The sequence below is a fragment of the Buteo buteo genome, chromosome Z (assembly GCF_964188355.1).
Source record: "Buteo buteo chromosome Z, bButBut1.hap1.1, whole genome shotgun sequence".
NCBI lineage: Eukaryota > Metazoa > Chordata > Aves > Accipitriformes > Accipitridae > Buteo > Buteo buteo.
This window is the reverse complement of record NC_134204.1, coordinates 63005580-63020915: the sequence shown is the minus strand read 5'-3', so window position 1 is coordinate 63020915 and position 15336 is coordinate 63005580. Positions and strand designations below refer to the sequence as shown.

The following is a 15336-nucleotide window of genomic DNA, read 5'->3' as shown; positions in this document are numbered from 1 at the left end:
GACACTTTTCAAATTTGACACTTTCAAATTAATGATGTGTTTCTACCCAAATCTAGGGTTATGAAGTATGAAGCTCTGCCAATCATTTCAATAACTCATCTCACTATTTCTAGCCACACAGCTGAATTTCAGTGCTGGGGAAAACTAGCTCTTCCAATCTGTATTTGCAGAATGCTTCAAGTTACTTCATGATTAGAATCTCTCTGCAAACGAAGATTTACCTTGGCATCTCCATCTGGTAAGAAGAGATAAGCTCCACTTTTATCCCGGTTACTTGTAGTTCCATACCAAGCAAACTCCACCTTCATTTGATGATTTTTACCATCTTCTTTGGTATTTATTTTCTAAGGGCAGAGAATCATGTTTGAAATAGTTGACACATTTAGGTTTGCATGAATAATGACAGAAGTTCTTAAAAAAGTAAAACATAGTGTTTCAAAATATAATGCAACACACCTCCAGTAATCCAGACATTCCAGAAAACCACAGTTTCATGTAAGAATTTTCTAATATTATATTATCCACAGAATGCTGCATCTCTTTTATCTTGAAAAGTTTGTCTGGCTTCTCCTGCCTATTATTCCTCACGTATATATTATAGTCTGCTAAAACTGCTTCTGAACTTTGAACCTCCGAAAGCTGGTAAACTCCAATCCCCAGAGGTGGTAGACGTGCCACGAAAGAGATCTGTTGGGAGCAAAGAAGAAGCCATTATTAAAAATATTGAAGTATTAACTTGTTATGCTAAATTTATGCTCAGACTAACTCATTTTGCTTCAGTATTTTAAGATGGCTGAATTTTTCCCATATTCCATAAATGGACATGAAATTACAAATGACATTCCAAAACTAATAGCTGAAGCACGTTAAGAAGAATTAGCAAACAAAAATGTCTGCATCGCTAATTTGCTGAGCATCAAGATCACTGTTATTAATGCAATAATGATTTTGTATCTTGTTAAAAAATAATGTTAGCTGTGATGTGCAGTTCTCAGCTGTTTGCTGTGCATTAAAGATGCATGTGTAGCACATCAAGTGTGCACACACACTACTTATCACAAGCTGCATTTAAAAATCCACAGATTTAAATAGCAAAATATAAGCCAACTGTCTCATTTTTAGTCTCTGGTTATTCAGGAGCTATAAAGTAATCTGCACATAACAGTAATATACAAGGTAGATCTCCAAAGCAATTTGCTTGGAAACTAAGGTACAGATATGTAATTTTATTTCTTCTTCTTCAGGCAATTAACAGTGTTAATTATCATAGTGGTTTTGGCTGGGATAGACTTAAATTTCTTCATAGTAGCTCATATGGTGCAATGTGTTGATATCAACAACATTGAGAACACAGGGATGTTTTAGCTACCACTCAGCACTTCTTACACAGCATCAGGGCCTTCTCTGTTTCTCACGTTGCCCCACCAGTGAGTAGGCTGGGGGTGTGTCGTGGTTTAACCCCAGCCAGCAACTAAGCACCACAAGCCGCTCACTCACACCCCCCACCCACCCAGTGGGATGGGGGAGAAAATTGGGAAAAGTAGTAAAACTCATGGGTTGAGATAAGAATGGTTTAATAGAACAGAAAAGAAGAAACTAATAATGATAACACTAATAAAACAACAACAGCAATAATGAAAGGATTGGAATGTACAAATGATGCGCAGGGCAATTGCTCACCACCCACTGACAGACACCCCGCTAGTCCCTGAGTGGCGCTTCCCCGCCCTCACTCCCCCAGTTCCTATACTAGATGTGACATCACATGGTATGGAACACACCGTTGGCCAGTTTGGGTCAGCTGCCCTGGCTGTGTCCTGTGCCAACTTCTTGTGCCCCTCCAGCTTTCTCACTGGCTGGGCATGAGAAGCTGAAAAATCCTTGACTTTAGTCTAAACACCACTTAGCAACAACTGAAAACATCAGTGTTGTCAACATTCTTCGCATACTGAACTCAAAACATCGCACTGTACCAGCTACTAGGAAGACAATTAACTCTATCCCAGCTGAAACCAGGACAGGGTGCACAAGAAGTTGGGGGGGGACACAACGACGGATCGACGGACACAGCTGGGACAGCTGACCCCAACTGACCAAAAGGATATTCCAGACCATATGACGTCATGCTCAGCATATAAAGCTGGGGGAAGAAGAAGGAAGTGGGGGACGTTCAGAGTGATGGTTTTTGTCTTCCCAAGTAACCGTTATGCAGGATGGAGCCCTGCTTTCCTGGAGATGGTTGAACACCTGCCTGCCGATGGGAAGTAGCGAATTAATTCCTTGTTTTGCTTTGCTCACATGCGCAGCCTTTGCTTTACCTATTAAACTGTTTTTATCTCAACCCACAAGTTTTCTCACTGTTACCCTTCCAATTTCCTCCCCCATACCACTGGGAGCAATGAGTGAGCAGCTGTGTGGGGCTGAGCTGCTTACCCAATTTAACCCACAACAATTATCAATAATTATCCCTTTGGAGGACAACTGAGACACACTTATTGAATTATCTTCGCAGGAATATTATCCTGAAACAAGTTCAACTTGGCTCCCTAGTCAAAAGGAATCAGACTAAGAACGTCAGCCTGGAAGTAATACAATACTATTGTATCAGTAAGAATTTAACAAAATACAGTTTCTGATGCATCATCATTGAGGACAATCTTCTATAATGATGAATGATTCAAAAATTCTCAGAAACTTTGTTTAAAACCAGAACTAAGAGGCAGACTCAAAGTCATCTGTCTAGCTTGAGTACAAGAGTAATGGAGATTACTATCCAGCCTCTGTATCTGGAAGACAAAAAAAATAAAAATCAGACTCTAACTGCTTAAGCCATTGCACTTACAAAACCTTCCAGCTGGAGTGCTTGAGCACAGACAGACTGTAGTAACTACCACTTGAAGGAAAAAACAGCTTTAGAAAGTTGAGGGAAAAGACACACATCGAGTATTTTCTGTTCATGCAGCTGAAACTGACCCTTTAAATGTAACCCACCATATCACAAAAGTTTAATAACTTATCAGTTTAAGAAACATTAATACTAAATATATATGTTTCTTCTCTTCCTTAAAATGACTGAATTAATGGTATTATTTGCAAATACAGAATTGCCAGTATTTCAAGAATGCTTTCATTTTCTTCAACTGTGAAGCTACAATATCTGCCCCCCAAAATACTTTAATGCTTTTTACTTAAAATAGCATACCTGATATGCTTCATGTGATACTGTAGTTGCTCCATCCCAAACAGCACTAATCTGGATAACAACAGGTTTTCCCAAAGGAGATAATAATTTAACTCTGGGTGAATTGACATTGACTGAAACGACTGAAAATCGCTCTTGTTCTGTAGGATTATATATCAAAAGGTACCTGCAAAAACATATTTGCCAAATTATCTTTTGGCTAACAAGCTTCCTCCTTCAGGTTTAATATATTGCACATGAATTTTACATACAGAGCATTAAAACAATGTTAGAACAACAGGTACATGCCACAACAAATAAATGTGCAAAACATAGCCAGGAAACAATGGATATTTAACATCAATTCTTGGCAGATCTTCTTTTCTTAATGCTATTATTTCTCCAAGCAATTTTGAAAACACCTTACAATAAAAATACATCAATTTCTCATCTTAACTACTAAAAAATTACTATTAACAGTTGCACGCACAATTGAGATATTTAAGGGCATTTTAAATGTATTTTTCAGGCTGAACTATTAAATTTTTATCCACAGTTGTTTTCACTTTAACATAATTCAGAAATAACAAAGTAATGAACAAAACCTGCTGTACATACATATATGTGGTATATATTCTTTAAAGCAACTGGTTTCCCTCTGCTATAAGGGAAAGTTAAAAATTATTTAAATTATAATTTACCAAAAGTCCCTATGGCAACTGTCTGCATATACATTGAAATCTTTTTATTAGGTACATACAGAATAACTAATTTTTATGTAATCTTATGCCTGTTCTTCCATTTGAACACAGATTATGTTACTAACCAAAACAATCAGCCCTGAAACTGAATAGAGCAACTTCATTAGGACATTAATTTTTTTAATTAAAGGTTTGTATATTGTAAGGTATAGGAAAATAAAATGATACTAGAACATTTGTGCCTCATGCATCTGTAGGACTATCATCGTACTTGTCTTTTCATTGCCAAGTTCAAAGAATGCACTATTTACAACTGTTGCCTGAAGTTACCCTCTGTTCATTTCATCCTTTTAAAAAAATTGTCTTTAACAATGCAAAATGTTCTTGCCAAAATTTCTAATAAGTTCTTAGACACACAGCGGAACCGATATTCTATCTTCAACCTCCTTGACCCTTTCTACTGTAAAACACAGTTTACTTCTTCATAAAACCTTATCTTTCATCAGTTTCCATGATATCCACTTCTCATCAAATCACCCCTTCAGCATTTCTTCTAAGTAGATTCTCCTCATTCTCTGCTCCATTTTCCATGCAGATTCCTCAGGGTTTTGTCAGTGGTTTTCTTCCTTTTCCTTTCACATCTTAACCTCCAAATTCAGTTACCACCTTCACAGATCAAACCGTTTCATCTAGAATTGTCTCCTTCCACCCAAACTAGAAATCTCATTCTGTCATTCAGGTCTTCAACTTAAACATCACCCGTAGCTTGAACCTTCTTCCATAATCTCACATTCTGACTGTAAGTCTTCCAGGTTCCTTACCCAAAGATTTAGATGCTCTGTGCTCCATTGTTCACTAGCCTAGCATTACAGTACAACTAAGGTCCTGCTAACAAGTTACTTACATAGCTAAACCCTTTAATTTTTTCTCTTCTCTTTTCCAACATCAGCTCTGAACAGACTGAGGGCAGCCTTCCTCTACACACATGCCAGAGGAGAGTGAGGTCTCCCTGGCATCATGAAGTCTGGCAGGCAGTGGACAAAACTGCCAAGATGATACTCTGGAAATAATGAAAGAGCAAAATTTCAGGGCTGAGAGGCAGCAGTAAACTGCTTAGAGTTAGTAAGGAAGTACAAATTTAATTCCTCCTTATTCTGAGAGTGAGGACTTCTCCACAATTTCAGTGTAAAGTCAGAGAGACTAAGTTAATCCACCACTAAACTATCAATGCAATACAGACACACAAGGAAAATTCTTTGTTATTCTACATACTGCTGAAAAATCTCACCTACTCACTTTCCATCCTGCCCTTTGATTTTTTTGCAACACTGCTCTAATTTTAACAAATGCAATTTTGCTCTATGGATACTCAGAATCCTTATGAACACTACCCAGGCTACCCTTTTCCCCTTGTCTTTTAATTGGCTCCCTCTTTTTTTCTGCATCAAACTTAGGCTATTCATCTTCAATTTCATAACCCTTCACTGCTACCCTCACAATCACTAGGAAAGGTCAACTACAACTTCTCATTAGTTGAATAAACTACGATCAGAGGCTGTATTAGCTTTTTTTTGTCAAGAACCTTTGGATTACCTGCCATACATAGAATGAGATTCCCATAAAAATTATTTTCTTTTTAACTCCTTAGATGAAGATTCCTGTGCTGAAGTATTGTTAAATCATGACTTCTGTGCATAACAACTATTTTCCTTGCATATTTGTGCATCTAACTGTGGTCAGTTGCCTTCTAGCACAACCAAAAGCACTTTGGGATGCTCTTTTTTTGCCCTGTTTCATGTTGAAGACTCCTAGATTACTAGACAACATAATAGATAACTGTATTCTTGGTCAGCTTTCTGAGTCTTTAAGAACTTGTGCAAGACTTTGTGAGAGCCTCCCCTAGACTAGGGTAGGTCATTTTACACTTCTGCTTAACTGAAGATGTCTTCTTTTCAGATAAGATTTTAATTTAAATGTTAATGTAACTTTTTTTATAACAGTTGTGGAACCAAAACCAACACTGCTTTCAGTCTAGAGCCCTTAAAAAGTAGGAAGGCAAAAAAAAAAAATTACTGAAAGACTTTTTAAAGAACCTCTCATATACTGTGAAAGAAAAGTGTAAGAACTGTGTCAGAAACAATACGGATTTAAGAGATGATCCAACACCAAAGCTCAGACTAAATCATTCTCATCCATCAATAGAATGTTACAAAAATGTTTTATTTATTCTTTCTACACAGTGGAATTCCTCAGTTCCTATGCCTCCAAGTAGAATGCTAGTTTATGCACACAATTCATTCCTAGTAGTGCTATATATCCTCATTAAATTTAAATTATCTGCCAAAGAACACAGTAATGTAAAAATATTTCCAGAAACTTTGTTCACCTTCCCATTGATATAAACACATTTCATAATTTTAATTAGTCACATGAGAAATATACCCATGACAAAAGACCTTAGGAACTGCCACATTATCATTATATTTCAGACTTTTTTTTTTTTTAATATTCAGATAAAACAAATCTGTTGTTGTACCAAGGTACATATGTTTTATAACTTCTTGAAGCCATGTATTATAAGTACATTATGCGTATGTAGAGTAATAATGCAGTCAGATGAAGCTAGTAATGACAGGGCAGATTTTCAGCAGTTGAAATGGAGTAATTTTGCCTAGATGCTTGTAGTTTGTTTTCAAATTTTATTTCAGCAGAACTGAAGTACTTATACTTGGTAAGATATAATTCCTGTCCACACACAAAAGCACTACTAATGTAATTAAATCACATTACTTCTGAAGTACCATTCAAGTCCCACCCTTAAATAACTTCCCACTATAACTAAGTTAAATTCTATGCGAAACAAAAGAGCTGTACTTCACTTAAGCTGTATCATTACAAAGAATGTCACCATAGAGTACAACTGCTTAATGTATTGTGGTTACATTACACAGAGAAGCAAATATTTAAAGGTATTCTATTACAGATTTTAAGGCAAAAACATGAATATTACTGTCTTTCAGAAGCAGCAAGCAATTATTTTCCTTTCACTATTCAGATCACTGGTCTTTGGCAACAGCACCAAGAAAACTACAAAAGTTCACATCTTTTGTCCAAATAAAGGGAGAGGGGATTTAATGTCTGGTAAAATTCAGATGAAGAATTTCAACCAAAATATTTTACTTTAGAAACACCATTATGGCCAAGTGTCAGCCATAATTTCTTTCATTTATTCAAGAAATCAAAGAATTCTGAAACTATTTTAATATACCCTGTATTGAAACAAAAGGAAATATGTAACTTTCTACAGATAAAAGCATGGCCAATTTACTCACACAGAGACCATGTATTCTATCTGTGCACTGGGAGCAGGAGTAAACTGCTCTCAGCCTCTCAAAAAATGAGAAACAGGTGCAGACTTGAGCTCTTAATCCTAAATGGGATGCATGTCTAACATGCAAATATTTGCAATTTCAGAAAAGCAAATCCTGCCACCTGCTTTTCAGAAACTTTTGGAAGGATATACCTTGAATTTTTTTACCCAACACTTTTTGGGGTCTCTGAAACCCAGAACAAGTACCTTTTATTTGTACAAGCATGATCATTTTCCCTGTATATCCTACCATATGCCATTAATAAACCCTTCTACTAAACACATATATTCAAGCATCAAAGAATATTTGGACTAGTTTTTTCTGTAGTAAATATTTAACTTGCTGTGAAACATTTTCAGCAGGAGCTGAAAAAAGCCACCCCCCCGTTCTTATTTCAAATGCTTTCCTTATTAAATTATCAAGAAAACATATAAACCAGTGCAGCTATATTCACAGGCAAAATGTCAATAAAGCTGATTCAGATCCCTAACAGCTTTAATATTCATCTCCTAGAAGAATGTTATTGCAAATTTTGTTTCTTAAACTGAAAAGCTACAACATTTCAGACCACTGTTCTTTTTGTTTCACTGATGTGCATGAACATATGGGCATACATATATATCAATACATACACACATTTACAGGTAACACCTGCAACACAGTAACCATTTCCTTTTAAAGTTTATTCAATGCTGTCTCCACAAGCAATGCATGGAACTAATGTGAGAAACCAGAACTCATTACTAGTAAACGTCAGAGGATCATCAGTGACAGCATTATTTAGAAGACCACCTCTTCAAGACACTTGGACTCACGATAACTTAGGACAACATTTTTCATTGCTCGGTGGAGGACCCTTATTCAAGTTTGCTTTGAGAAGCAATTCCTTGAGGCACTCTAGCTCAGACTGATCAATTTTACTAGAATCTGACAAACCTTTGCAGACAGATTGGAGCATTTCCCATTATAACTCATCCAAACCAGTTCTCCCGGCACATACGTGCAATTTCAATGCAAAGTTACATGAGCAGCACCTTCAAATCTGGTTAGTTCCTTTTCCTCTTGTATTACAGAGGCTAAGATAAAAAACAGCTAAGTGGTGAAAAAAGCAACACTGCTACAAGTACACCCAAAATTGAGAAAAGATACAACCCAGGAAGCCAAATGATATACAGTATCAACTGTCTTCTACTGAAGAACCAAAAAGAACAAACAGAAGCGTGCAAGTTCTCCTGAAATTTCAAAGGGGTGGGGAGAGTGGAAGGGAGGGAAAAATCATGAATACGCACTAATATGCTTTAAGCCCTAAAGATGAGGAATTGAAGTAACTCTACATATGTAAAAAAATCACCAGAAGGACTGGTGGTTTAGAAACCAGAATTCAACTAGCAAGTTATTCTGAGAACTTGGCAGCTGATGGACTTTGATGGACTAAGATTTTAGAATTCTAAACAATACTGAACTTCTCTGAACAAAGTCACCTCACCAGGACAATAAAACAACAAAAACACTACAGACATCAAAAGGGGGGCAAGGAGAGAATCAAAACTGTTCCATATCTGAAAAAATGTAAGAAAAAATTACTTTGAAAGATGTGAGAAGAGTCAGTAGATAGTAACATTGATTAATTAGTAAACACTAGTGTGTATGAGGTGGAAACAAACTGGGGATTAGTATTTAAACTGCATAAAGCACCACTTGCCATAGTAGCTGCATGAAGTTAGGATATTTCCTTTATAAATATAACTGGATACATACACATACATACACTATATAGGCGCTATATATATGGGGGGGTGGCAGAAGGAAAATCCAGAATTCTCCAGTATTAGGAAATATCTTGACCTTTGCATTCCTGTAGAGAACTGATCTGTTGCTACTTATGTAGGTAGTTACTACTCTCCTCAACAATTCTCACCTCATCAGAAACCTACCTACGGACAGTAAAAAAAAGTAAAATAAATGTATTATTCTGGAAAAACCTAATGGGTAAAACAGTTAAAATACCCAGCACTCAGCTCTTTCATCAAAAGCAATAAAGAAACACTTTTTCTTTTATAGCAGACCTGCCAAGTGCCAAAATAATATTCATCAGATAAAAAAAAACCCAACTTTTTATCCTAAACAGGAAATCTTTTTGCCTGTGTGACAAACTGAGCATAAATTGTTGTGCTTGTGCATTAGGGACAGGAGTTGTAAGCAGAGCTGTTCTCTCATTGGAGTAGCTAGTTCTCATACAAACATCAAGTAACATTTCAGGTCACTGGAAGATCTGGTATGCCTTAAACCAGTCCACTTTTCCCGTTTACTCCAGTTGGTCAAACAAAAGACAGTATGTGCAAAACAGACTAGCCTATAACCTTAGGCCATGCTGGGTACGACAAAATATGCTGTTTTGCTGTGACTCTCAAGACTGAGATACAAAGGCAAATCTAGATATTAAAAAAACCCCCAGTGGTCTAGAAAGTTGCTGTAGTTTGACCTCTTAAGCAGAATGAGAATTCAGTAGGACAACCTTTGACAAATGCTGCAATCATTATTCTTGAAAACATCCAAAACTGTTTATACTGTTCTGCAGCTCAAGCACCCATTTTGCTAATATACAATTAAATTTAATTACTTTACATTAAACATTTCTTCCAATTATACCTTCCTTTTTTTCACTGCAAGTATAATACAACTGATTCTCTTAGTAACAAACCTGTATGTATTGACAGATTTATATTTCTCATTATCAGCCTTTTTAAACTAAACAGATGATACTCTTTCAACATCTCTTTGGTTGGTTTCTTCAACTTAGTACCCTTGTTTTCTTCTTAAGCCTTCTCAAAGTATCATCTCTCAAAGTATCTTTTTTAGATACCATATTTTTGATGACGTCTTCATCACTCTGAGTATAGCATGTTATTTCAGCTGTATTTTACACAGAACATTTCCATTTAAATCATCCAAGAGCAAAATTGCCTTTGATACCATACAAGTAACTCTCAATCTGATCTTCTGTAATGCCTAGTCTTTTTCTGTTTCACTAATGTCAATTTGATTAGTCCCCACATTATTTTTCCATATGTTGTGTAATACTTCCACTTGCCTACTTCATTTCATTCTTTGACTATGAAATATTGGCTCCAGCTTACTAAGACAGTTTTAAATTCTAATCCTATACAGAGTGTTTGTTCCCAGTATGACTTCAAATTTTATAATCTTTTTACATTCTACTCTATTAGCACGATTGATACAAGCAGAAAACAATTTGTGGTTTTACAATCTGAATTAACGAATTTATTGCTTGTTTTTGGTCTCACTTTGCACAAAAAACTCCACCCTGCTCAGATGGATACCCAAGGATGTAAGTTGAATAATATGTTATACCCTACATTTATCAATGAAGTAATAGCTAGACAACCAGCAAGTCTGTCTATTAACTGAGTGAAGGTAGCACTGGCAAAAATGCATTTACAGGAAATTGGCTAGAAATTAAATGGAAGTATGGAATTAAAACATGATGCCAAGTCTGCTTTTTTCTTTCCAGTTTTAAAGAAAGGGAATCCTATCTACTTTAATATTCCTGTTTGGGTTATTGGAGGGGGGGGGGGGGGAGTTAATTTAATCTGCACATTATGAGAATGAACTTTCACAAAAAGCTATACTAACTTAAGCTCAGAGTACCAAATGAAACTACAGTCAAAGTGTGCTTTAAACTGCATCAACACACCTAATTATATTACAACACTTAGTTTCAATAATTGCTACATCTTTAATGTATACCTCCTCTGAGATACAATAGATACTGAAACCATTAGCACTCATAACTATACAATCCTAGACTTTTAATTAAATAGAAAAGTCCTTTGTGAGGAAAACCTTATGATTAAAGAGTTGCAGTCTCAGACACACTGTCAGATGGAAATGTGAAATTTGGGGCAGTGGGAATATAGGTAGTTTAATAAAAGTTCAAGTTAAGCAAACAGTTCTCTTCTATATAGTCAGAAAAAAGCAAGTTCTCCCCAAAAGGAGATTCTGACACCTTCCCAAGGGGCTTTTCACTGACTGGATGAAGTCTAAGGAGATTGTGTAGCTTACTTAAATGGATAAGATAAATAATGCTAATATGGTCCTCTGCATCGCATCCAGCTAAGCTTCTTGTAAATTTAAGAATCCTAATTTGGGACTGCCAATACTGTCACAGATATAAAAACAACAAAAAAAACCCAACCAAAAAAACCAAAAAACCAAACAAAACTAACCAACAATTTACATCTAAGCAGCAACTCTTATAATCCAATTGAACTGTTTATTATTTACATCTAAGCAGCAACTCTTATAATGCAGCTGAACTGTTTATTATAGAGTAGAATATTAATCTTGAAGTTATATAATAAAATATTATCATATATGAACAACTATTAGCGTTTTTGTCTCTTCCTAAATAAGACAACTTTTCCAGTTTATGAAAAAACCCTGGAGAAGAATTAGTAGGAATCTAATCTCAACTTGAAACTATAAGCACACAACATAAACTTGTGTTGCTCTCATAAGGTATAAAACCAAAGATGGAAACAGAATCTATTATCCACAGATCAACTTTTCATTACAAAATCAAGCTGATGACATCAAGAAATAAAAAAGAGATACTATCAATAAATAAGTAAATTCACAAGAATTCAGTAGAGTTTCAACTAACACAAAATAGAATTATGCTATGATTATAACAGCATTTGAAGAGGAAGTTAAATGTAGTGTAGAAATAGAGCTATAATGTTAGAATTGCACATTCTTTCTAAAAGCAGTAATGGCTGACAGTTCTGATTAACATACAAATAACTGAAAACAATGATACTGTGCTTCAAAAAAAGTTCCATTATCTTAGCTTGACATTTCAGAATTCTGAATCACTCCAGGAATGCCCTTCCTAATGACAAACCTGAAATCAAACTTTAGATTCATTAATAAAGGTGAGAGAACTCACACACATTCCTATCAATTCTCTTTTTATAACTCTACAGATTTATCTTTATAATATCCATTGCTCATGCAAAGGCAGAGAATTAGGTAGATGACAGGCACATATTCCAGCCCCCTACTCTCACAGGAAACAGGACCTTTGTGTGGCTTTCTCAAAAACAAACCATGGAACACCCTCAAGAAAACAGCATTCACGATAAACACAGACAACAGCACAGCAAGAACTGTAAATTTTGAGAACACAAAAAACCAACATCAACCTAAGACAAGACTTTTAAAATGTTATGCACCTACTACATATGCCAGATACACATATTTCCTATGATTTGGATGGATTGTAGTGGCACACATATCCTAATCTGGAGCACATAGCTGCTCTCCAATTAAGGATAGAAGGATTAAGTCCAAAGGCACTATTTTAAATTTTTCTTTTACCACAAAGTTGTGAAGTGTTCTGAAGTCCAAGATGGGCTTGAAGCCCCCTGACTTTTTCAGGATCAGGAAGTACCTTCACTAAAATCCTTTCCTTGTTCCTCTTGTAGTGCAGGCTTTATAAATCTGCATTTAGAAGGGAAAAAAAATCTGGTTCAGAAGAGCAGAAGGACTTTAAGTATGCCATATCACTTCAGTCTGTGCCTTGAGAGCCTTGGACTAACTACAGTATTGCCTCAAAGCAACTCCAGTAAAAAGGCTGAAGGGGCCAGTGCCTGGAAAAAAAAGAAATAATACACAAATATACTAATATACTGAAAATGTGTATATTCTACTTCCAAAACTGCTTCAACAAGTACATGCATACAATGCAGATCTTTCAGCTGTATTCAGTTCTTTACTAGCATATTCCTTCATAAGGATGACTTTTTGTTTTTTGAAAAACAAACCCAGTTTTTTCTCCTACACCCAAAGTATGCTTAGTTAGTCTATTCTTTCTGCATTTCATATGACACTTCCATTATAAACAGTATTTTTAGAGAAACCAAGAAATTTCTTGTAAAATCTAATTGTGGGATTTTTCGTTTCAATGTTATGATTTTTTATAGCAACTAAAGCATCAAACACCTTCACAATCTGATTGCACTGGTACTGCAAACTCCAACAAAACCTGTTGAAATTCTGTGCATTGAACCAAAAATCCTTAATTTGTGCAGTTTTGAGAAACTGCAAAGATTCTACAAATGCTACAAACTGTATCAATTTATTTACTGGTTTAATTTTTCAACTGCAATTTCAAAGACAGTCGGTAAACAAAAACATTTAGAACAGATCACCATTGGTTTATCAACAATAAGACTGACCAAAAACTGAAAGAAGTTTGATTTATAAGAGTTTTTATGTACTGAAAAAGTAATGACTAGAAGCTTGAAATTTAACAACTTTTAGAAAAACTTGAATTCAGAAGCATGACAGTCAAAACTGAGTTTTGAAAAATGAAGATTAATTCCACAGAAAGCTTTGGAGTGCAATTAATTGCAAATCAAAGCTTCTTTTTTCTTCTTAATAATGAGAATTTATAATAACTAAAAAAATGAACCACAGTTCAGTTTTAAAGAGCTATCCCTTACATCAAACCAGACATTCATCCCTTAGTTTATTTGTTGTTTTGTTTCCAGTGTTCCCAGAAAAACTTCTAGTGAAATGTCAACTGCCAGTGCAAGGAGTCAGTTCTGAGATAAGCCTGTAGATAAGCATGTAGTGTAATTAACACAAGAAGTAGAAAACTCACACAATAAAAATGGAAATCTCTGAGAAACTGCTGTGACTTTACAGGAAGAGTGAGAATTAGGAGGTCAAGGTGCTGTGAACTCTTCCACGCCCCTCATTTCCTCTCCCATTAAGACACTATCAACGCAGAATTTGCCAGTTTTGGTCAAAAAGGTAGTTGCACAGCTAACTTCCACCTATAAAGCAGAATGAATGTATCCTGCTTTTGGTTTTGTTCATTTTGAAGTCACCACTTTTGCTAGAATGATTTTTACTGAAATACTTATTTCAAGTGCACATTAACTGATGTTTGAGGATTCACACGCCTGAGTTACCCTGTGTCAGCCAAGCATTTCATTGCCTTTGCAACAGCTCTCCCATCATGAAAATCAAGAGGCAGAATGCTTTTTAAATACCCATTCGATTTAGTCAAAATGACCTTGAGTTTACTACAAAAAGAACATGTTCATGGCAGTTACAGGTCACCTGAAATCTAGTTAATTGATCAGGCAGCTGAACACAGAGATTAACACTTCAATGTAATTTTTAAAAAATCATTAGGCTGTATTCAGCCTAAGCAGCCAGGGTATTGGAAACAAAAGTGCAGCTGTTCACATATAATTTCAGATAGTTTTCTCATTTTTTTAACTACTTCCACTACTGAGCTGAGAATACAAGTGCTTAATTAAGTGTTTCTTAACAGAAGAAAATTCTTAAGGCTTGATTGAGTGACTATTCATCCTGTCCACCTCCCTTGAAGTTACTAATACAGAGGTTTCACTTTAACAAAAACATAACAAGGTTGTGCATATTGCTATTACTATTTCATCCAATAAAAAACTAAAACTGTTGGTTTGGGGGTTTGGGCTTTTTTTTCTTTTTTTGTTTTCTCCCCTCGGGAACAAGTGTGCTTATTAACAATGTATGAACTGCCACAAATATTTTTGGCCTCATTTTAAGTGTATTCTTTCTTGTTTTCTTTAAACATTTTTTCCCCTTATTGACAATTAAAAATACCCTTGTTTCAACTGTCTTTTTTTTAAAATTGTTTCAGTATATAACCAGGAATACACATGCATTAGAACTCATGCAAGCATTAAAGGTAATTAACATGTATATTATTAAAATGTCAAATGCTGTTAGAACATTCTCTCCTTGTAACTACAGTGGACAACTGTCTAGATTGATGGTATCAACATGTGCAACACAGGTCAAAAAAAAAGACAACAAAAACCCCACCACCAAAGTTAAAGCTGCCAAATAAGAATATTAAAACATTACCCCAATCCAGTCACCTTCTAACCTCAGAAAGATACAGTTCCTTTGGTGTGAAGCTTCAATCAATTGCTTCACATCATCAGGACAGCCTTCCTCTTTGGCATATCACACCAACGATGTTTCCTTCTCAGGCAAGTTA

The 15336-nt window shown here is 35.6% G+C and overlaps 1 protein-coding gene across 2 annotated transcripts in view; it reads right to left on the bottom strand.

The window, feature by feature from the left end:
* The window catches only part of MAN2A1 (mannosidase alpha class 2A member 1), a 128388-nt gene that overhangs the window by 40360 nt on the left and 72692 nt on the right, over nucleotides 1–15336 (bottom strand). For both annotated transcript variants that reach the window (XM_075020578.1, XM_075020579.1), the window contains 3 exons: nucleotides 3203–3368; nucleotides 457–687; nucleotides 222–344 (listed from right to left, as the gene is read on the bottom strand). In XM_075020578.1, coding sequence (XP_074876679.1) covers nucleotides 222–344; nucleotides 457–687; nucleotides 3203–3368 — 520 coding nt within the window. The remainder of the gene's footprint in view (nucleotides 1–221; nucleotides 345–456; nucleotides 688–3202; nucleotides 3369–15336) is intronic.